This window comes from Canis lupus, chromosome 21 (genome assembly GCF_048164855.1).
Source record: "Canis lupus baileyi chromosome 21, mCanLup2.hap1, whole genome shotgun sequence".
Taxonomy (NCBI): domain Eukaryota; kingdom Metazoa; phylum Chordata; class Mammalia; order Carnivora; family Canidae; genus Canis; species Canis lupus.
In genome coordinates this window covers 19,100,307-19,121,564 of record NC_132858.1, presented here as the reverse complement: position 1 = coordinate 19,121,564, position 21,258 = coordinate 19,100,307, and the positions used below count along the sequence as shown (strand labels likewise).

The following is a 21,258-nucleotide window of genomic DNA, read 5'->3' as shown; positions in this document are numbered from 1 at the left end:
TGGAAAAGTATAGGGCATGGGGTCTGGCACATATTCAAGTCCTCCAGTCTTAATAAAATGATGCTTTTTATTTTGTAGTCTGGTGAAATCGATATTGTGAACCACAAGACAGGAGACAAGTGCAATCTTAAATTTGTCCCTTACAGCTACTTCTCTCGTGATGTAGCAAGAAAGGTAAGAGAAGTTGGAGTTTTAAATGTTTTTCCTTAGTGTGTATCCCTTAGAAAGCCTACTCTTAAAAAAAAAAAGAAAAGAAAAAAAGAAAAAAATAAAGCCTACTCTTTGGGGGCTGGTGTGAATGATAGATGAATAGATAGTCTAAACGTATATATCTCCTAAATATGTGGTGATTTGGCGGGGTGGGGGGAGGAGAGGTAAAGGAAAAAGTCAGCAGGAAAGGGGACTTAGATTTTGCATTACTAAACCAAATCATTGTCTTTTCTGATCAAAACAATAAGAAAGTGAAAGTCAAGAGCAAGGAGAGATTGCAAATGGGAAACACAGAGGAAGGACCAATAAAAGGATTTCAGGAAGAAGGATGGGTAGTTTGACTGCCGTGAAGTCTAAGTGTGAGTCCTGTGTCAATTGCACCATGAGTTTGATGTCAAGTGAAGAAGAGTTGGAGATTTAAATCTGTTTGTGGCTGTCTCTAACTTCCAGAGAGAAGAAAATGCCATAATTCTGAGTACCAGTCGGATCTTTACCCCTCATGTATCATTGCAACAAAAAACCCTATACAACAAAATGATGAAACTCCAACTTGTGGCTCATTTATTTTAAGCAGCTCAAAAAAATATACCAGAATAATATGGGTGGTTCTATGGTATTTATTGTAGCAGGATTTAACCAGTATTTACTGTAGGACTTTGGTTTCCAGAGTAGTCAGGTAAGCTAACCCAAAACCCTGCTCTCCATCCTTGTAGGTGACAGGGGAAGTGACAGATCCATCAGGAAAAGTTCACTTTGCTCTTCTGGGGACATGGGATGAGAAAATGGATTGTTTCAAAGTACAGCCAGTCGTTGGGGAAAATGGGGGTGATGCTCGGCAGAGAGGCCATGAGGCAGAGGAAAGCAGGGTCATGCTGTGGAAAAGGAACCCTTTACCGTGAGTATCAGTATGTATGCTGTCTGGGTAACACTTTGACCCCAACCTTGGAGCAGTACTGATGGCATTGCTGCCTTCCTTCCCACTTAAGCACGTGAGGAATCAAGCCAAGGAAATCAGAACCTTTGGAGAGATTACCAGAAGGCTGTCACCGTATGATTTGAGTTATAATGTGCTTTTGCCAAGAAAAATGAAACTAATCAAGTCACGTCTGCCAAAAATATTCATTATTTATTTTTAAAGATTTTATTTATGTTTTCATGAGAGACACAGAGAAGCGAAGACACAAGTAGAGGGAGAAGCAGGCTTCCCTGCGGGGAGCCTGATGCAGGACTCAATCCCAAGACCCCGTGATCACGACCTGAGCCAAAGGCAGATGCTCGGTCGCTCAGCCACCCAGGTGCTCCAAAATATTCATAATTTAAAGCAAAATGATTCAGGGGTTGATTCCCACATCAGGCTCCCTGTGTGGAGCCTGCTTCTCCCTCTGCCTATGTCTCTGCCTCTCTCTATATGTCTCTCATGAATAAGCAACTAAAATCTTTAAAAATAAAAAAAATAATAATAAAGCAAAACCATTCAGAAGCAGCTGGACAAGAAACATGCTGACCACCTGTTTACAACTTAGCCTGAGACCCAGCGGCAATATAAAGGTCTCTGAGGTCAAGTAAAGGAATTCCAAAATGAGATGGAGGCTATTTTTCTCCTGTCATCTCATATGTTTAGTCTATAGTAACAGCCAAGATTATCCCAGAAAGAGGATAAAGAGAAAGCAAAGGAAATAGGAATAAGGAATTTTCATTTAGTAGAATGTTTCACTCTTCATAATGAATTCCTTCCTAATCTCCGGAGAGTACAGTACATACCCAGCAAACTCCCGGAGTGAGTGATGCCGGGGGAGGGGCTGGAGAATGGTCTGGTCTGGGTGTCTTCATGAGGGGACCGTGACCTGGTCCTCGGGTCTGTCCATCTGTAGAACAGCTTTGCAGAGGCCATGTTTTGGCAGTGTGCTTGGTGGTTGTTCGTAACAAGGGACTGGGCGCTGATATCACCCTTCATCTTTCTCATCCTTGACTTGTAGGAAGAATGCTGAGAACATGTACTACTTCTCTGAGCTTGCCCTGACGCTCAACGCCTGGGAAAGTGGCACCGCGCCCACAGACAGCCGATTGCGGCCCGACCAGAGACTGATGGAGAATGGGCGCTGGGATGAAGCCAATGCTGAGAAGCAGCGCCTGGAGGAAAAGCAGAGACTTTCCAGAAAGAAGAGAGAAGCAGAAGCAATGAAAGCCACAGAGGATGGTAATGAACCTACCTTCCACTCTCTTGATGCGTGGAGAATCATTTCGTGTGTTTCTGGCACTCATTCTGTGTTTCTTAACCCACCTTCCCCTTTAGGCACACCCTATGATCCCTATAAGGCGCTGTGGTTTGAGCGGAAGAAGGACCCTGTTACCAAGGAGCTAACCCATATTTATAGGGGAGGATACTGGGAGTGTAAAGAAAAACAGGACTGGACCTCATGCCCGGACATTTTCTGAAATGGCAGCAACAAAAAGGAGGAGGATCCAAAGGAGAAGAGGACAGAGGATGTGCGGGAAAGCTAGCATTTGGGATTCTGACCCAGCGCTTTCCTCCAGTTTGTCTGTCTTAACCAATCATTTTGTCCAAATCAATCACCAGAAGCAGACACCAGTGGTGGTGATTGGCTGGTTGCCTTAGCTGATTGAAACTGAAATCGACTTACTAGGTCCCTGTGTTTGTGGCCAGAAGGTAGCGCTGCTCCACCTCTGCACAGCCACGTGTCCTCGGCTCTCTTCGCCCTCCCGCCCCCACTTTCAGATGATGTCATTCACCCTCCCCTGTAGCATCCTGCTCGGCCAAGGTCTGTGAGGTCATGATTCCGGGCCATTTTGGTGCTGATCAGGGCGAGAGCTGAATTTAGAAGCTCCTGGAAGGAGCACGGAAGACTTGACCAATGGAGGCATCGTGAATGACTGCGGTGGAGCTTAGGCATGTCTCCCGAAATGGGGTCACACATGGGATCGGTCTCATGGGGCATCGGCCTGGAGATAACTATAGTATCGGAAAAACTGCGAGGGGCCTGTTCTGTAAGATTGGAATACTCAGACTTATGTTTCTTAGAAGTTTGTATGTGCACTTGCCTATAGACCCCTTGTGCTGTCCTCCTTTGACAGCAACCCAAGCCACTCTGGTGGTCGGTAGGAGGCTTCGTTATCCTTGCAGGGGAGTTTTACGGACTTCCTCCGCCGGGGAACTTCTGAGAACAAAAGGCAGGATGGAAAAGACTGCTAGCCACTTTGCTTTCCCAGTTCTTCCTCACCCCATTCTTCATTGCCTTTCTTGCTCTTCCCCCTCTTCCCTCCCCCCTTCTCTCTCTCTCCCTCTCCATCTCTCTCTCTCTCTCTTTCAGCGCAATACCTGTTTGGGTCTGTGCCCCAGTGTGGAGCAAAGCATTACCTGTCCCATTCTGATAGACTTCAGAATTTGAGAGAAGGAGTTAATTTGAAACAAAAGTTTCCACCATCTCTCAAGCCCCATGGACTGGAGCCACCTCTCGAATAATGTGTTAAATATCTGTATATTATATATATGTAGAGAAAAATCTAATTTTTTTTTGTTTGATTTTCCTTCTTCCCATTCAGAATCTTGTTTTTTTGATATCTTTTGTCTCCCTGGGACTCTCTCTCAGACACACTGATGTGGACTGGAGCCTCCTCTGTCTTCCACCTTTGAGGGGCAGACAGATTCAAAACCTGAGCAGGATCACGTCCAGCAGCTCCTGAACAGGGCCTTGATCCTGGGTCTGTATCATGGAGTGCCCACTGCTGTCGAAATTCTGCTCTCCTAATTACCTGAGTCTCGAGAATGAAATCCTCTTTTTCCGTCTTTTGTTAGGCAGAGTATGGGTAGAGTGTCAGGACGGTAGTTTCCAGTTTAATTCTGCGTCTGCCCAAATGACAGCACATACAGCTAATTCCCAAAAGAAACTTCTTCCTAGGATGTGGGGCTGAAAGTGCCGTCATGTGGGGTGGGTAAGAGAACTGCTCCTGTTGGGCCCTGGCTTCCTTCATTGTGTGTTCCGTATGTGTTTCAGTTGTCTTGTTTAGAAATCTGCCCCTGCGCAGCCCGCCCTTGGTTGAGGATCACAAATTGAGGTGCCTTCCTTGTATGCTTTTTGTTACTGTTTTTCATTTCTCTTCCTTAACTGCTGAGCCTCAGCCAGTGTGGGTCCTGGGGGAAATATCATTCCAGAGGAAGCCATCCCTGCATGGAAATTGGATTTATACTGGGTAAATTAGTAGTATTCCTTCCTCACCACCCCCCTTCCTAGCTGTGGTGCATTTGAGAGATGGGCATCCACTGGGGAGTTTCCTCTAAGACCCCAATTGCCACCTTAAGTGTGGGATTGTGCTGGGGCTTCTTTCAAGGAGGCCTGGAAAGGCTGTGACCTAATCAGGGGGCTTTAACCAGAGCAGGAATTCCTCAACCAAACAGAACGTCTCTGCTTTATCCCCCACCTTCCTTCCTCCACCATCTGCACTACATTTCCAGCCTGATCCCCAGTCTGATTCCTGCTAATGGAGAAGCTTTGAGTCCTTCAGGTGAAATGAAGTCACATCAAAACAAAACTATATATATTTTCGTTTTTTTTGCCTTATTGTTTTTTTTTTCCAAGAAAACTACTAAATTAAATAATTTTTAAAAAGTCATATCATTTGTCTGATTCACTTGTACTCCTACTAGGTAAGAAGTGGTGGTGGGAGGGGCTGGAGAACTGACTGGTTTGTTCTAGGGAATCAGGCAGCTGCTCTTGGTGAGAAATTGAAAGAAAAACTGGGCATGGGTTTCCAGATGTTTCCACCATTTGACAGCATTCTAAAGGGCCTGTGGACAGAAGAGTAGTTTTAACGCCCCTTCTGCTTTAATGGAACATAATTGTCAGTGTCCCACCTTGGCATAGGGGAGTCATTTGTAGTGTTTTTGATGTTGAGCCTGTTTCACTTCAAAAAATAAAAGTTTTCTTGAATTCAGTTTCTCTTGCCCATTTAGATTCTCAGATTCTTAGCTGTCTCATGTAGGGATTCAAATTCTGTAGTTTGAAACATAAGTTTTTTGTTTGTTTTTAAGATTTTTAAAAATGTATTCATGGGAGACACAGAGAAGCAAAGACATAGAGTTCCAGGCTCCTCATAGGGAGCCTGATGCCAGACCCCGTCCTGGACCCTGGGATCACACTCTGAGCTGAAAGCAGATGCTCAACCACTGAACCACCCAGGCATTCCAACAATTAAGTATTGATTTGGAGGGCTTAGAATTAAGGACTGTGAAGATGCTTGTTGAGGTTTCTACTATAGAGTTCAGGGAGGGGAGGAGATGGGCAAAGGAGTCCAAGGAACCCGGGGAGGGGGAGAGGCTGCACATCAGAGCAAGCACAGGCCCTGCCCTGCGGCTGACCATCTGCTTCTGCGTCCAACATGCTAAGTGTGGAATTCTGAGCGCCGTCTGGCTTATACTTGGACAGTTTTTAAGAGGTAAATGTTAAAGTCATGTGGAATACAAAGGCATTGGAAAAAAACCCTAATTTAAATAAATTCACTGAGGTCACAGCCAATTGGTTAGTCATGGTGCTGGAATTCAAAGCTGGGTTTGTTTGACCCCCGGAGTCTGTGACCTCTACAACCTTGTGTTCTGGGAGAAACTGGGTTGGAAGGCAGCTGACAGTGAAGTCATTTCCTGCTGGGTGAGGTCACATCGTGCAGTAACGCACATTTCTGTTTCCAGGGGCTTAGTGATGTGGATAGCGCCCCTTTGGAAGTCCACCCGAAGAAAGAGCATCCATGAAGGCCAGCCTCCAGGCTCCTTGATTTCTCAGGGCTCTCGTGTCCACAGAATTAGCCATGTTGCCGGATTGTTTTCTTCTAGCTTGGTTCTTGGGAAGGCCTTATTTTTTCTAGCCTGGTTCTTGGGAAAGCCAGTCATCTGTTCAAGTCATTTGCCTGATTTGTATTGCTGGGTTCATTGGTAAGTTTCAGCCCCTGAAGGGTTTTTTGGTTTTTTGCTTTTTGGCAAGCTAAAAATCATCGCAGTGGACACTTGCCATTTGCAGAGAGCTGCATCTGGCATCTTGACCTGCCCTGTGCCATATAATTTCCTCCAATAGAAGACAGTCAAATGTACCTGAAACATTTTAACAATCCCTCCTTTAGCCCTTTCATGGGCCGCTATGACCCAGTGGGTCATGATGTGGATCCCCAAGGGCCTGCCACACTCACTCATGATTCAAAATGATGACCCAGCAAAATTATAATTTAGAACACTTGTCAGGAACCCCCTGAAGTCCCACCAAAATGGTAAACCTTTAAATCTCAGGGCCTACTCTACTTTCAACAAGATAAGTGAAAAACAACCCTAAAAAGGAGGTGTAGAAAAATCTTTAGAAGTTATTCACCATAAAGTGTATACTTTGTGAAACTCTTAGGATTGTCATCAAAATGTAGAGCTTGCTTCTCAAAGACAGGTCAGAGAGGCCTTCTAGAACTAGGAGAATGTATCTGAGTTGAGAGTTGTGTGTTTACTAGGGGCTATGGGGAAGCGCAGTGTATAGGAAGCAGCACGGACAAAGACGCAGAGCCAAGTCTAGGAAAGCCTCCTGGGTTTGGGTGGCTGCGTGAATGGCTGGAGTTCAGAGTCCAGGAGAGACCACTGCACCCGTGCTGCTGAGAGGAAGGGCCCAGGTTATGAGAGTCTATAGCCCATACACAGATACAGTCTTGGTGTCTGCTCTGTTAGGGAGCCCGTGAAGGATTTTTAAGCAAGATGATGGATGCCAGTGTGGATTCCCAGGTAGGAAGACCAAAGAAGAAGTTGGAGAAGATTTAAGAGTGAAGAGGAGTAGAAGGATTCCAGAAATACTGAACTGGAACGAACAGCACTTGAGTCTGATGATAGGTGGAGGGAAAGGAGGGAGGGAGGAAATTGTGTTTTTCTGCCTTGGGAAACTTAGATGGAAAGTCGTAGCAAATTTAGAGGGAAAGACGGGTTCATTTTTGGACATTCTGAGCTGGACATGCCGGTGAAGAGATTGAGTAAGCAATTTAAAACATAGGGCTCTTGGTTATAGCTACATTTTGGGGAGACTCAGGAATGGGATGCCGAGAGTGGCTACATGTTAAATTCCCCTGGTCAATTCACAAAACATGCAATCGGGAGCCCCACCTGCAGAGATCTTGATTCAGTTAGGGCTAGGGCTGGTTCAATCGCATATATATGAATGCAAGAGATGCAGAATTATGAAATAGGAGAAGGTGGGATAAAAGCAACCTGTTAAAGGGGATATCACTAAACCACAGTGTGCTCCTCAGAGCTTGGGAGAGGTCTCAGCCAACCCCACTTTTTGACAGTGATCTGTATATTTGAAAGTTTAAAAATGCCAAGGTGGGGGTTACAAAAGTCGAAGTATAGTTTAAAGACTTTGGTTTAGCAAAAACAGTGCTTTTAACCTACAAGAGGCAGTGACTCCATCACACCTCCCCTGGAGGTCACATTGAAAAGCCACATCTGAAGCCTTTTGCAAATGGCCTTCCTGTTGGATTCCATACGTTTCTCGAGTCCAGACAACGGAGAAAAGTAAAATCATTTATCATTTCTAGCTTGTAAACAGAGGCTTGGCTTAGGCATCTTTATGATGTTTGCTGAACGCTTACCTCCAGGTGCACTCGCCCTGACCTCTTGCTACAACCCACCTGGTACTATTTCATTATGGAAATGCGGAAAGTGGCGCCCGTGAGCAGCCGAAATAGCTCAGTTGGGAGAGCGTTAGACTGAAGATCTAAAGGTCCCTGGTTCGATCCCGGGTTTCGGCAGTGGTTTTAGATGTCACCACCCGTGCGGTACGACGTCGGCCTCATCAAGACAAGAGGGCCCAGCCCCGCTGGCCGCCCTCGGGTCACGCTCGGGGTAGACGCGGACGCACTGCCCCCTTTTTCTTTTCCCCCTCACTTCTGGGGAAAAAAGGATTTATGTCGTCGCTTTTCCAGTGCTCAGGAGGAAATCGGGCTCCCTGCCCCTGCGTCCGGCCGAGACCACTCGCGCCCCACCGCGCGCCGCTCGCTTGCTTCGGGATCGCTCCTCCCGGTTCCCTGTCTCCCACCACGGTCCAGGAGCCGGGGCGCCGGCACCTGCTCCCCCCCCCCCCCGCCCCGCGTGAGGATGCCACGCAGCCTTCACCTGCGGAGGGCGGGCGCGGGGCGCAGCTCGGGGCCCCTCTCGGCCGGAGAACCCCTCGACTTCGGTTTGCTCCAGCTGGTTTACCGGTAACAGAGATCTGTCTATAGGACAGCTGGTGAGTATGGAAAGCCCTGTCTGGTTCACGTCTACACCCGGGTCACCGAATCAAACACCGGACGCTCAGTTAAATTAGAATTTCCAAGAAACAACTATTTTCTTTCTTTCTTTCTTTTCTTTCTTTTCTTTCTTTTCTTTCTTTCTTTTCTTTCTTTCTTTTCTTTCTTTCTTTCTTTCTTTCTTTCTTTCTTTCTTTCTTTCTTTCTTTCTTTCTTTTTCTTTCTTTCTTCTTTCTTTCTTTTCTTTCTTTTCTTTCTTCTTTTTTTTGGGGGGGTATAAGTACGTCTCAAATTATTGCGTGCAACATACAAAGTACACACTCGTTGTTTTTCAGATTTTTTTTTGTTTTTTTTTTGTTTTTCAGAGATTTTACTGAATTTTTATTTGCCAAATCGCAAGCCACTGTTGTGTATGCATGTATACGTCCCTGCGCTCCGAGCGCGATGCCCCCGGCCACACTGCGCCCCAGCAAACACACTGGGAAACTACCGTCAGGACGATCCGGATTCCAGAACAGACTGATCGTTTCTTGTTCCCGACACCTCGCCAAGTACAAAACGCGTCTGCGTCCATCAGCACCGGAGCAGACCATGGCACAGACCCCCAGGGAACCCGCATCCCACCTGGTCCCGGCTTCCAGAGCTGTTTATACTGGTCTGGGCTGGGGGGGCTGGGGGTGGACGACAGGGGAATCTGGAGGCTCTGGGGTGGATCCTAACAGTAATAATAACAAGTATTATTATTACTACTTTATTGTTATAACAGTAATAGGTATAATAATACTTATATATTAAACATATATTTATATTATATAGATAATATATAAAATATAATTTATAACATTACATATTAATATTACACTTATGTATTTATATTCTATTTATGTTATATAAGTAACATAATCTATAACATCTATAATATTGCATAATATATTTGTTATTATATAAATAATACATTATCAGAACATATACTCTATAATATATTATACATAATATAAAGGATATAATATTACTTATTATTATTATACTTATTACTTGTTAAGATGAATCGCTCTATCAAGGTAGTGCAAAGGAACAACACACACTTGGGGATGCCCTTTTATTGGCTGGACACCAGGCTGGGACATGGGAAGAGAGAAAAGAAATTCTCAGTCCTCACATTCTAAAAACCTTAGGTATGGTGAAAGACAAAATGGAGAAATACTGCTTTGGGACCTATTTATATGCCGTCCCCTTTCTGTTCCTCTGTGCCAATACACTAGCTAAAGAAGTGACTCCCCAAATCTTTGGGTTCTTGGGTAGAGGGATGCATTTCGATGAAATGTGAAGATGGTCAAAAGGAAGGAAAATGATGTACTACTATATTGGGCAGTTCAAAGTCTGCATGATGTACGCCAGCATGTGTGACAGGGAATTTTATAGGTCACCTTGGCTAGGCCGTGGTGCGGTGCCCAGTTGTTTAATCAAACACCAGTCTAGATGCTGTGAAGGTGTTTAGTAGATGTGATGAAGGTGTAAATCATAGACTTTGAGTGAAGCATATTATCCTCTGTAATGTGGCTGGGCCTCATCCAAGCATCTGAAGGTTTGAGAGCAAAGACTGGGGTTTCCTGATGAAGAAGGAATTCTCTTCAAAGATGGTAAATAGAAGATCTGCCTAGGTCTCCAGCTTGCTGCCTCACTGAAGTTGAACTCTTACCTGAATGTTGTCTGTCAGCCTGCCCGACAGACTTTAAATTTGCCAGCTCCCACAAGTGTGAGCCAATTCCTTAAAATCTCACTCTCAGACTCCTAACTCTGGGAAACGAACTAGGGGGTGGTGGAAGGGGAGGTGGGCGGGGGGTGGGGGTGACTGGGTGACGGGCACTTGATGGGATGAGCACTGGGTGTTATTCTATATGTTGGCAAATTGAACACCAATAAAAAATAAATTTATATATTAAAAAAATCTCACTCTCAGTGTTGGGCTTTCTCAGTTTGCAGCCTGAAAAAAAAGGGGAGAATTCCCAAGGGAAGCACTTGGGGTACAAGCAAGAAGCTTGGAGAAGATGGGGTGTCTCTGCCTCAATCACCATTCTTGCCCCCGTGACACACACCTACTCAGTTTTCAGCCTTTTTTTTCTCTGCCAGGTTCTACTCGGCCCGCCTTCTAGTATTTATATTGTCCTCTCTTAGAGCCCCGAGTGCGAGGCTCTCGGAGGTTGGCCGCCCGCATGCTTGCCTTCGGGACCTGTAGCAGATCCTCAGTGCAGGGGAGCTGAGGACCAGGGACCCTGTGGTCACCAGGAGGTACCTCCCAGGCTGGATGGCGGGTGAACTGAGTTCCCAAAGGTGCTGGGGACGGGCGATGGGGGAGGAGGGAAGGGGAGGTGGAGGTGGGACGCCTGTGAGAGGGGACAGCCTGTGTAAAGGCCCGGAAGACCGAAAGGCAGGAGGGGATCTGCAACGTGCAGACGGGGTGTCCCTGAGGGATGCGGGGGGAGGCGGGGTCGCCCGCGCAGGAGGGAGGGATTGCGCGTGCGCGGAGGCCCGGCCAGCGGGGGCGTGGCGAGGGGGCGTGGCCAGGGCGAGGGGGCGGGGCGGGTGGGAGGGGCCGTGCTCTCCCCGCGCAGCCCCCGGGCCGAGGCGGCTTCCAGCGCAGCAGGCAGCAGCCCGCGTCGTCTCGTTTAGCTAATCCGCATCGCACTTCTTTTGCGGTGGACACCTGAGATGGCACCAGAAGTGGTGCTTCTCGGCAGAAGGGGCACCTGATCCTTAAACCCTGACCTGCGGTCTCCGCCCCTATGCCCTTTGCTTTTAGGGCAAAGATAGGCGTGGCGGGCCGGGGGCGGGGTTGGGGAGGGGGAGACCGTGAGTAAACGCCTTCTCCTCCTGCAGGCTTTTGCAGAGCTCAATATTCACGCTTGCCAAGGAGTTTAGTTATTCGTTATTTAGAAAAATAACTTTCTGAATAAAAGGGGGCGCGTTTTATTTTGTTGTCTTATTTCAGGAATCTGCATGGGGCTGCCGAAGAACGACCTGACACCTTCCCCGCAGGGTCCGTGGGTCGGAACGGGTCGAAGCGCACTCGGAGGAGGAGTCGGGAGCCCGCCCGGCGCGGAGCTGTTAGCTCACAGCGCGCACAGGACGAGGCCTTCAGCCACCGGAGGGGAGCGCTGCCTGCGAGCCCGGATAGCTCAGTCGGTAGAGCATCAGACTTTTAATCTGAGGGTCCAGGGTTCAAGTCCCTGTTCGGGCGGCGCTTCCCTTTTTCCTAAATAATTTAAAAATGAGAACAGCTTTCATAATCGGGTGCCTGTAGAGAAGGCAGTAAAGTCGTGGAGCGTGTAGGCTGCGAGTCCAGCCGCTGTCTCTGAAAAGCCTGGTCCCCGCGACGACGGACACTGAGAACCTTTGTGCAAAGGCCCCGGGAAAACTTGAGGTGCGTTGCTCGCGGGAGTTAAAGGGGCTGCTTTATTCTGCAACCTCGGGCCGGGCCGCGGGGTCCGAACTGCTGACGGCTGCATTCACAGCAAGGGGAACGGTTGCTTCGAGGCACCGCCCCCATCACTGTTCCAGGCTGACCCTCCCTCTGGGGTTCCCTTCCCGCCAAGTGTCTGCGGATATGCCGTGGGTCCTGCACCTACACGCCACCTTCCTTTACCTCCAAAGGATATTTTTGCATTCTGAAACAGAAGACGGGACCGTCTAGAAACCCATGCACCAGACAGAGTGCATGGAGTGATAAGGTTCCCTCTACGGGGAAGTCTTCTCTCTACCCTCCCTCCCCCCAAAGTGTGACCCTGAACACAGGGAGGCGTTGAGGCTGAGATGGCAGCTTCTGCTATGGGTGGTAGAGGGTCCTATTGGACAGAGTGCCTTCAAGGGGCTGGAATGGGACAAGTCCTGGTGTTGGAAAAACAGTAGTCCCCTGGCACCGACTACTGACAAGGGAAGGATTCAGCTCCTGAAAGATATTGCCGAAGCCGGGTTGTGGAGCCAAGAGCAGCTTAGGCTGCAGTTCACTAAGACTAAAACTAATTTCCTTGGGAGGTAGAGGGAAGGTGCATCCTGGCTTCACTAGAGATTGAGCCTTCCTTGCTTCCGTCAGGCAACAAAGGAGGGGGGATCTTGATCTCCTTAGCAGGATGGAGGTGGAGGTTGATTGAGGCAGACGCCCTCTTAGCTGATGGACTGTGGTACCCAGGGAGTCCGGATTAGTGGGGCCCGGCAGGGCCAGGCTGGAGGGAGCACTCAAGCCGGAGCCTAGGCCTTCATCCTCCACGCTGGAGTGCCTTACCCTGGGCCTACACAGACCCACAATCACCTCCAACTCTCCAAAGCGCAGCTTCCTCAGCAGGAGAAAGGGAATGCGGGAAATAGCATCCATCTTATGAACTTGTGATTTAATGAGGTCGTAAGGCATGCACAGTGCTTAGTGGGGTTTTGCCCCAAGGTAAACATTCAATACATTGTAACAATGACCATTATTACTATTATTCAATATTCAGCAGAATTGTGATTATTTTCAATCTGGGAAGGAAACAAAAGATACCTTTCGAAACAGGTAAGGAACCATTCTGGAGAAACATACTCCCAACATGCCCAAGATCAGAAGCCTATCCACATTGATGTGACTCTGTCAGTTGGTATACTGCTGAAGGGTCAGCCCTGGTCACGGATCCACGTGAGGGCGCAGGGCACTGGGGGGGGGGGGGCAGTCAGGCTTCTTTGAAGACAGCGAATTGAGGGGCTCAGATGGCACCCCAGGGAGAGAAACAAGGTGGCTATTTTTCTTCGCTCTGGGGGAGTCCTTTGGGAAGTGATCAAGTGCACCTTTGGCAACCTTGAAAAGTGAAGTGTCTTTGAAGGAGCAGAGTGAGCTGGGACGTGGAGAGGAGGACAGGGGTGGAGATCATGGAGGCCTCCTACTTCCTCCCTCCTCACCCCGAGGTCACTCCCTCTGTCTTTCATCAAAGGGGGAAAAAAGGAAAAAAAAAAACCAAAAACCCAAAAAACCCTATGCCTGTCTTGACCAACATTTCTGGACTTTGGGGCCGGAGGGCTCTGGTTCAATTCTGGATGATTTGAGATGCATCAGGTATTTCATTTAGAAATTATATGAACATCCTCACGGCAGGGGTGAGGCGGGTGGGGATCGAGTGAGACCAAGTGGGTCATGCGCCGGGCGCACAGTAGGCCCTCGGTAAGAGGCTGTCTTTATCAGGGAGGTGCCTGGGGAGAGGTGGAGAAAGCATGAGGATAAACATGCTCAATTTTCCTCACATGGTTTTCTGGGGCTTTTTTTTCTTGCTTTCTTTTAAAAAATTTCCTTAACTGGATAGCACTACCTCTCGTCTTCGCCGAAATAGCTCAGTTGGGAGAGCGTTAGACTGAAGATCTAAAGGTCCCTGGTTCGATCCCGGGTTTCGGCAGGGTTTTTGCCGACACGCACCCCAGAACCAAGAGGGCCTTCCCGCCCAGTGCGCCTGCGCAGCGGCCGCGCGGGTCTCTTGGTGCGCGTGCGCAGCGGCCTGGGTGGAGGGGCGGTAGGCTCCTGGCGCGTGGACCCTCTCCCGCGCGTGCGCAGCGGCAGCGCAGGGGGTTCTCGGCGCCCGTACCCTCCTGTGCGCGTGCGCGACCGGGAAGAGGGTCCCTGGAGGGCTCCTTCCCCGCCGGGAGCCCCGGCGCCCAGTCCCACGGCGGCGCGCTGGGCTCCCTGAGCCGTCAGCTCGCCGGGCTCGCATGTTTTTCCCGTAGGCGACAGACGTGCAGACCCACAGCCTTAAATAATGTCTCTACAGCCAGAACCGAAAGCCCGGGCCCCGTCGGCGGGTCCGAAACCGGGTAAAGGATGCTTCCCAGCCGGAGATGTGACTCATAAGCGCCCGGCTCGATCCGAGAGTCCTTGGGAGCTGTTTTCTCACCGCGCCTTTTTTTTTTTTTCAGTTTTTTTATTTTTGGCTTTTGGGGCTCACCGCGCCTCTAATAAATGGGGCGCACTAACCGCCAGGAGCATCACTATCGCGACTGACGGGGGCGGGGGGCGGCTTTCTTGGTTATGGGTCTTTTGATGTTCCGGATGTAAAAGGAAGTTTCAAGTTAAAAAAAAACCATCTCCGGGCAAAGTGACATTCCAAAGTTGGAAGAGAAAGTGCTGGGCTTGGAAGGCTCGTTGGTAGGCGCTGTGCGCATGCGCAGAGCCCCCGTGGGGCTGGGGTCCCCGTGGGAACCCGCGCCTACCCAGCGCTGGACCCGGTGTGCTGCGCGGGTCGCCTCCCCCCCATCCCCCATCTCTTCCTCCTGCTCGTCAAGAGAAGTGGTGTGAACAGTCTCAGATTTATCCTTGGAGCTTAAAATAAGCTCCGCCCGAACAGGGACTTGAACCCTGGACCCTCAGATTAAAAGTCTGATGCTCTACCGACTGAGCTATCCGGGCTCGCAAGAGGGGCTTCTTCCCGGCCCTATCCGCGGTGAAATAGGCCACGTGGCCGCTGTCTTTTTAACATTCTGAGTCTTTTTACTGATTCCCCGGGAGGTGAAACTGCAAAATGAAGATCTAGTGGGTGTTTGGCAGAATGCAACCCGTCCTCTCCCATCAGAGACTGTAAAGAAAATACCTGCCTGCCTTAGCTGCCTCGCAGCTGGACAGCAACCCCCCTCCCCCCGAAGTGCTATCACCCTAAGGGGAGCATCCCCAGGGGAATCCTCAGGTTTAGGACCTCTGGGCGTGCTTCTGGGTGAGCAGCGGGTTTTTAATGCCAGCGTTGCACGTTGAAGAGCCCCGGAGCGTGTCGTGGGTGGGAATTATGAATAATTGATTAGGTTTCCAATCATCTATTCAACAGACATTCACCCAGTGGATGCCGCTCTTCAGCATTTAAGCAAACTTAGGCTGCGAAGACCCAGTCCTGGTCCTCGGGGCCGCGACAAGACACGCTTCCAGAAGCACCCAGTGTGGCGCTTTGGCGGTGGGAAGCTGGCTTTTGCAGCGTCACCAGGCTGACCCCAGAAGTAAGGGGCAGACAAGGCTTCCAGGAGCTGGTGAAGCCTGAACTGAGCTGTGAATGGTGACTGCAGAGGCCCCCGTAGACTTGGAAAGCAGAGGGACGAGCAAACAGAACGCACGTTCTCCAGGGAATCTCAACATTTTGCTGGAGCTCCCATTGAAAGATTTTGATCAGTTGGGATTTTATATCTTTTGGCAGCCCTGTTTACCCTGACACCTGTGTCCCGGGCACAGTTAATCTTTTCCTAAATTCTGCTCCTTGGTTGCCATGTCATTCCTTGAGGCATTGGGTAGGATCCCTTGAAAGGAAGGGAATCCTATGAGGTGGAACCTCACAACAGTTTTAGCCCTCCTTGGAGTTCAGAGACATTCCACCAAGGGGCCCCGGGAGGAATTGAGGCCTGCATTCTTTTATGAAATGTATATGATCGAGAATGTATCAGGAATGAAATGTATCGGGGAAGTAGGAGCAAAGTTTAAACAGGTAACACCTGTTATGGAAAGATATTCATGTTATGGAAGCAAAAACACAAGGCGCTAAACAATACTTATGGGGATAATATTTGTGGAAAACTGCAAGGGTCTCTATATGAATATATATTCTTTAATTATACATTTTGTATATTTGGGGTTTGCATGGTCATAAGAGATGCTTAAGGATAGAAAACAATTCAATAAAACGGCTACTTTTTGGGGAATGGCAAGGAGTTGTATAAGAGGAGGCTCTTACCACTTCCTTTAGGTACGTCTGTTACTGGATTTAAAAAATGTGTTTTCATAATAAAGGAAGAAAAAAAATGTAATGTGTTACATGAGTCCACCCTTTTGGGATCACACAGGCAGCCCTTCAGATCAAAGCATCCCTGATCCTGTGTTTTCTTCAGATCCCAGCAGAGAGCAGTTAAAAGCACAAATTTTCTTTCCAGTGTGTGTGTGTGTGTGGGGTGTTCCCTCTACGTTTCATGGTTTGGGAGGAGAATTGCTTATTAGTATTGAAAAATCACAAATGAATAAGGTACAGTTTTCACAAAAGAAGATGTGGATTCCCTATGGATCAGATGGCATGTCTAGGTTCCACCAAGAAAACTAAAACCAGCCCCCCCCCCCCCCCCCCCCCAGAGGAGCTGCCTGGGCCACGAGTCAGTCCTCGGGAGTTAGTGAGCCCCCGGCCTCACCTCTGCTTCTTACAACAGAGCCAGGGGCATGGCGCCTGCTGAGTGCGTGCGGGACAACACAAGGATTTGTTTCCTGTTCTCTTAGGACAAGACTAAATTGACAGGTACCAAAGACTGAGAACCAAAGTCTCAAACTGTATACAATCAAGTGTTTTTTTTTTTTTTTTTTTCCAATCAAGTGTTAACTGACTTAATCAGCATAGAGAGAGTTCACTGCAGCTGTTTATATTTAGTGCTTTTTCCCACTGGTTCTCCCCTCCCTCTATGACCCCCCCTCCCATTCCCTCCTCTTGAAATGCCATCCTCTTCCCACTTTCCAAGTTTGTCTGGTTTGGGAAGTGCCCTGTGATCTTTAAAGACAGGGATGAGGACCTGCCCCAGAGATCCCTGCTTGATCCTCTCAGGATGGGGTTAGGTACTGGGCCTCTGAACCTGTCATTATTGCTCTGCCTGCCACAACATCCCTCTGGCTCCTGCATAATGGGTGTGTCTTTCCTCCTAGAATGTGTCTGCAGCGAGGCCGACAGACCCTCTATGTCCCCAATGCCTGGTCAGTGGCTGGCACAGATCAAGCTCTCAAAAACTGCTGTGAAATGAATGAGGGCCATGGGTCAGGGAAAGCTTTTAGTGAAGGCTCAGACAGCAGAATTGGTTCTTTGGACAAAGTTTTGTTTGGCAGAGAGAGGAGGAGAACACTCCTGTCACGATGAATGATTTCCACAAATGGGATCAATTTGCCCTGAAAACGTTCTACGCCACTCTGTTGTGCCACCCTGTATAATTTACTTTATAGCCCTTAATTGCCACCAGAAATTCAGTTTATTTGCTTGTTAATAAACCATCTCTCCTGTCACTGTGATTTAAGTGCTGCTGGTGAGGACCTTGTCTTTTTTCTCGTCCTTATTTGTTTACTTTTTCTTAAAAAAAAAAAAAAGTTTGCATTCCCATAACCGCAGCATTTAGAACAGTCCACCGCACATAGCGGGATTTTAATTAACTGTTGCAAAGGGTGAAGGTTTCTACTGCAGAAATGTGCCTCCCTCCCCCCCCCCCCGCCCCAGGTAGTATAGTTTTACACAGACCTTTTCTTTCAGTTTTCTAAACCATCAGCTCTGAATTTGTGGCTACACGTTCTGTGGCGAAAATACTAACATTCAGATTAAAATGCCATTGCCAAGTAACCCTTCAGGCGGTCTCGGTTCTCGGTTGCTCTCATCCATCATCCTGTCTGCAGCCTAAAATCGCAAAAACACCCAGCCTAAAATTGCAAAATTACCGTTCACCATCGCTAAGCCCTGAGAAAACTCAAGAGAAGGGTTTCTTTTTATTATTTTTTTGGAAGGGCAGAAAAGTCTTTACCAGAAGTGGGGTTCGAACCCACGAGGATATGAATCCATTGGATCTTAAGTCCAACGCCTTAACCACTCGGCCATTCTGGTATCCCGCGAGCTTCCGCTCACTTTTAGACAACGTGAACAACACAGAGCTGCTGAAGTCTAGGTTTTTTTTTTTTTTTTACTGCTAACGTCAAAGCGATATGGGGGAGGAGGGGAAACCCCAGTGACTTCTCGTACCTCCCGCGTCTCATCACAGACCCTGGGGCCCCGAAGGCGACGGAGAACAGGCTCAGGTGGCGGGACTCCCAGCAGCGCCGAGCGAGAGGGCACGGCCGGGAGTTCCCCCCGGTGGGGCGGGGCGGGGGGGGAGTGGGATGCGGACTTTGAAACGGGTGAAGGTGTTTGCTTCCCGTCGCCTGCTGTCCCTTACCAAAACAAAAGCGACTCTGGTGGGACTCGAACCCACAACCTTTGAATGCCTCCATCTGTCTAGAAGTCCAATGCGCTATCCATTGCGCCACAGAGCCAGGCACTGGCGCCCCCTCCGCGCTGCTTACATCAAGGCAGGCGCCGCGCCGACCGGGACGCTCGCCGGGGCCCAGGCCGCGGCCGCCTGGGGGGAGCGCTGGGCCCGGCCGCCGAGCGGGGCGTGCGCGGGGGCGTGCGCGGGGGCGCGCCGGGCAGCCGGGGGCCTGGGCGAGGCCTCCCCTGGGCCCCCGCGGAGAGCAGCCCGCCCAGGGCGCGGCGGGCGGGGGCTGCGTGTGCACTTCCTCCGCCCCGGAGGCCCGCCGCTGCGCGCGGTTCCATAGTGTAGCGGTTAGCACGTCTGCTTTACGCGCAGAAGGTCCTGGGTTCGAGCCCCAGTGGAACCAGGGGGCCGCGGCTCTGCCTTTTTGCTTCGGGTTTCCCCTTTGCCAGCCAGACGCGGAGTTCCGCTGGGGCGGGCGAGGGGCGCCGCGGGCCGGCTCGGGCCTCCGCACCGGGCTCCGCGCTCCGCACCCCGCCCCGCCGGCCTCGTGGGCCCCAGTCCCGCCGGCGCCTGCGCACCTCGGCCGGCGACGCTGCCCCCGTGCGGCGGCTCTGCGGAGGTGCAGGCGGCCCGCCCGGCTCGGGTGGCGGCGGCGTCTCTCCGCTGCGAGGAGGTTCTTCTGTGACCCTCGGGCGGGGGCGGCTTTGCACCCTCCAGTACAGATGCTCATTCCCTTTATTAGCCACTTAGGATTTTTGTGCAAAAGATAGCGTACGGTAGGTACGCCCCCTCGCCCCTACGATATTCTGGAGATCTTTGTCTCCCGGCAAGTGCGCGCATCCTTTCGCTCCCCTTGCCGGGATGTATCGCGGCGGTTGATGGGCGCTGCCTGGTGACCTTGTGTCCCGTCAGTGACCTTTGTCCCACCTTACAGACCATGCCGTGGTGGATTCCTTCGGACTTGGCTGTGGGGTGGATCCGCATAAGGAGCAAGCACAGCAGCCCCCCAGTAGGTGTTGCCTAGGTGCCGGGGCGGGGTCGTGCTGGCGCGGGGAGCGCGCAAGGTCGGTGATGCTCTGGACCACCTGGACCGGGAAGACGCGCAGGCAGGCCAGGTGGCCGCCAGGGCCACGCCCGCAGGGCACAGCAGTCTCAACCTCCGCAGGCTTTTTTGCCTTAGAGAAGGGATTGCTGGATATATATATATATATATATATATATATATATATATATATATATATATTTTTTTTTTTTTTTTCATTCTTCTAGGAATATTGCGACTTTCACCTCCAAGGAGCTCGGTCGCCAGCAGCACGCTGCTTGCTTCCCTTCAGTCTCTCAGATAAAATGCATTAACAGGCTTTGGGGCCTCTTTGCCTTTTGAAAGGGGAAAAATGTTTTAATTTATATGTCTTTTATCAGAGTAAGGTTGAATATTTTTTTCATATACTTACAAAACATTCTCTTTCCTCCCTATCGTCCTTTCTTCCCTCCCACCCTAGTATCTTTTCAATCTTTTTGTCCGAATTTCTACTCTATTGGTAATGTTTCCTTATTGATTATTAGGTGCTTTTCATAAATACCGATTTAGAGATGTTTTGCGAATGTATTTCCCAGACTTACCGTTTGCCCCTTTTCTTTTGAGATTTTTGTGCTATGCAGAAATGTAAGACTTTTTTTTTTTAAATGTAAGACTTTTAATGTCGTCAAATTGATTATCCATTTATTTATTTTTGAGGAGGGGCTTTAAAATTTCTTGCTTAGAAAATGTTTCCCTATTCTGAGATTATATTCCAAAATGATGCTATATTTTCTCCAGATTATTATTTACTTAAAATTTATCTGTTACATTTTTGGTCTTTTTGAAATCTCTCTAACTGGGTGCTATGGTCTGAATGTTTTTGTTTTGTTTTTTTTTTTAAAGATTTTATTTATTTATTTATTTATTTATTTATTTATTTATTTATGAGACACACACACACACATACACATACACATACAGAGGCAGAGACATAGACAGGAGGAGAGGAAGGCTCCCTGTGAGGAGCCTGATGCAGACTTAATCCCAGAATCTAGGGATTGGGACCTGAGTTGAAGGCAGATGCTTAACCACTGAGCTACCCTGGTGCCCCTGAAGTTAAGGTATTTCTAAGGAAAGGGCCTTTAGAATAGTGGCATTTTAAATTTTTGCTTTTCTTGTGAGTTAAATTTTATTCGGTTTCCTTTGTAACTTTTCCATCAAAGAGGAAGCTCAGCCTTGAAGTTTGTCTCTCAAGGTTTTTAAATAGAGCACCCACCTTGCAGGGGAATGTCTTGTCATAAATCACCATATTTCAAGCTTCAAAAAGATAGGTTTTTTTTTTTTTTATAGGCCTGAAACTGTCAAGTATTTTTTTTCTGGAAAATATAAGAGAAAATCTTTGTGACTACTGTTTAGGCAAAAAAATTCTTAAATAGGCCATGAAAAGTGTCCCTAAGATTAATAATAAATTTAACCCCAAAACTTCTGCTTGTCTAAAAATACTCTTAAAGAAAAAGACATGTCATAGATTGGGAGAAAAATATTTGCCAAAATCTTATCTGATAATTCTTGTATTCGGAATTTGTTAAAAAACAAAAACAAAAAACCTCTTATGGTGCAATAATAAGAAAACAAACAACCTAATACAAAACTGGTTACAGATCTGAACAGACATTTTCCCAAAGAAGAAATACAAATGGCAGGCAAGTACATAGAAAGATACTCAACATTATTAGCCATTCGGAAAATGCATTGTAAAATTATACTACACACCTGTTAGAATGCTTAAAAAACAA

At 48.6% G+C, this 21,258-nt stretch overlaps 1 protein-coding gene, 1 long non-coding RNA gene and 7 other non-coding genes across 9 annotated transcripts in view; 6 read left to right on the top strand and 3 right to left on the bottom strand.

Moving 5' to 3' along the window:
- OSBP (oxysterol binding protein) overlaps positions 1–4,839 on the top strand; it is a 34,530-nt gene extending 29,691 nt beyond the window's left edge. Inside the window, exons 11-14 of the mRNA XM_072790950.1 lie at positions 79–174; positions 924–1,105; positions 2,187–2,407; positions 2,504–4,839. Of these exons, the coding sequence (XP_072647051.1) occupies positions 79–174; positions 924–1,105; positions 2,187–2,407; positions 2,504–2,646 (642 nt within the window). The 3' untranslated portion in view covers positions 2,647–4,839. The remainder of the gene's footprint in view (positions 1–78; positions 175–923; positions 1,106–2,186; positions 2,408–2,503) is intronic.
- Positions 4,840–7,919: 3,080 nt separating this feature from the next.
- Positions 7,920–7,992, top strand: TRNAF-GAA (transfer RNA phenylalanine (anticodon GAA)). The gene has a single exon. It is a non-coding gene; the product is annotated as a tRNA-Phe (tRNA).
- A 2,476-nt stretch (positions 7,993–10,468) lies between these two features.
- Positions 10,469–16,322, top strand: LOC140612817 (uncharacterized). The gene is made up of 3 exons (XR_012013939.1): positions 10,469–10,803; positions 11,462–11,893; positions 15,300–16,322. It is a non-coding gene; the product is annotated as an uncharacterized lncRNA (long non-coding RNA).
- Positions 11,638–11,710, top strand: TRNAK-UUU (transfer RNA lysine (anticodon UUU)). The gene has a single exon. It is a non-coding gene; the product is annotated as a tRNA-Lys (tRNA).
- On the top strand, positions 13,814–13,886 carry TRNAF-GAA (transfer RNA phenylalanine (anticodon GAA)). The gene has a single exon. It is a non-coding gene; the product is annotated as a tRNA-Phe (tRNA).
- TRNAK-UUU (transfer RNA lysine (anticodon UUU)) lies at positions 14,818–14,890 on the bottom strand. The gene has a single exon. It is a non-coding gene; the product is annotated as a tRNA-Lys (tRNA).
- A 1,669-nt stretch (positions 16,323–17,991) lies between the features above and the next one.
- TRNAL-UAA (transfer RNA leucine (anticodon UAA)) lies at positions 17,992–18,074 on the bottom strand. Its single transcript has one exon. It is a non-coding gene; the product is annotated as a tRNA-Leu (tRNA).
- A 339-nt stretch (positions 18,075–18,413) lies between these two features.
- On the bottom strand, positions 18,414–18,499 carry TRNAR-UCU (transfer RNA arginine (anticodon UCU)). Its single transcript is given in 2 exon segments — positions 18,414–18,449; positions 18,463–18,499. It is a non-coding gene; the product is annotated as a tRNA-Arg (tRNA).
- Positions 18,500–18,771: 272 nt separating this feature from the next.
- Positions 18,772–18,844, top strand: TRNAV-UAC (transfer RNA valine (anticodon UAC)). Its single transcript has one exon. It is a non-coding gene; the product is annotated as a tRNA-Val (tRNA).
- Positions 18,845–21,258: the final 2,414 nt, after the last annotated feature.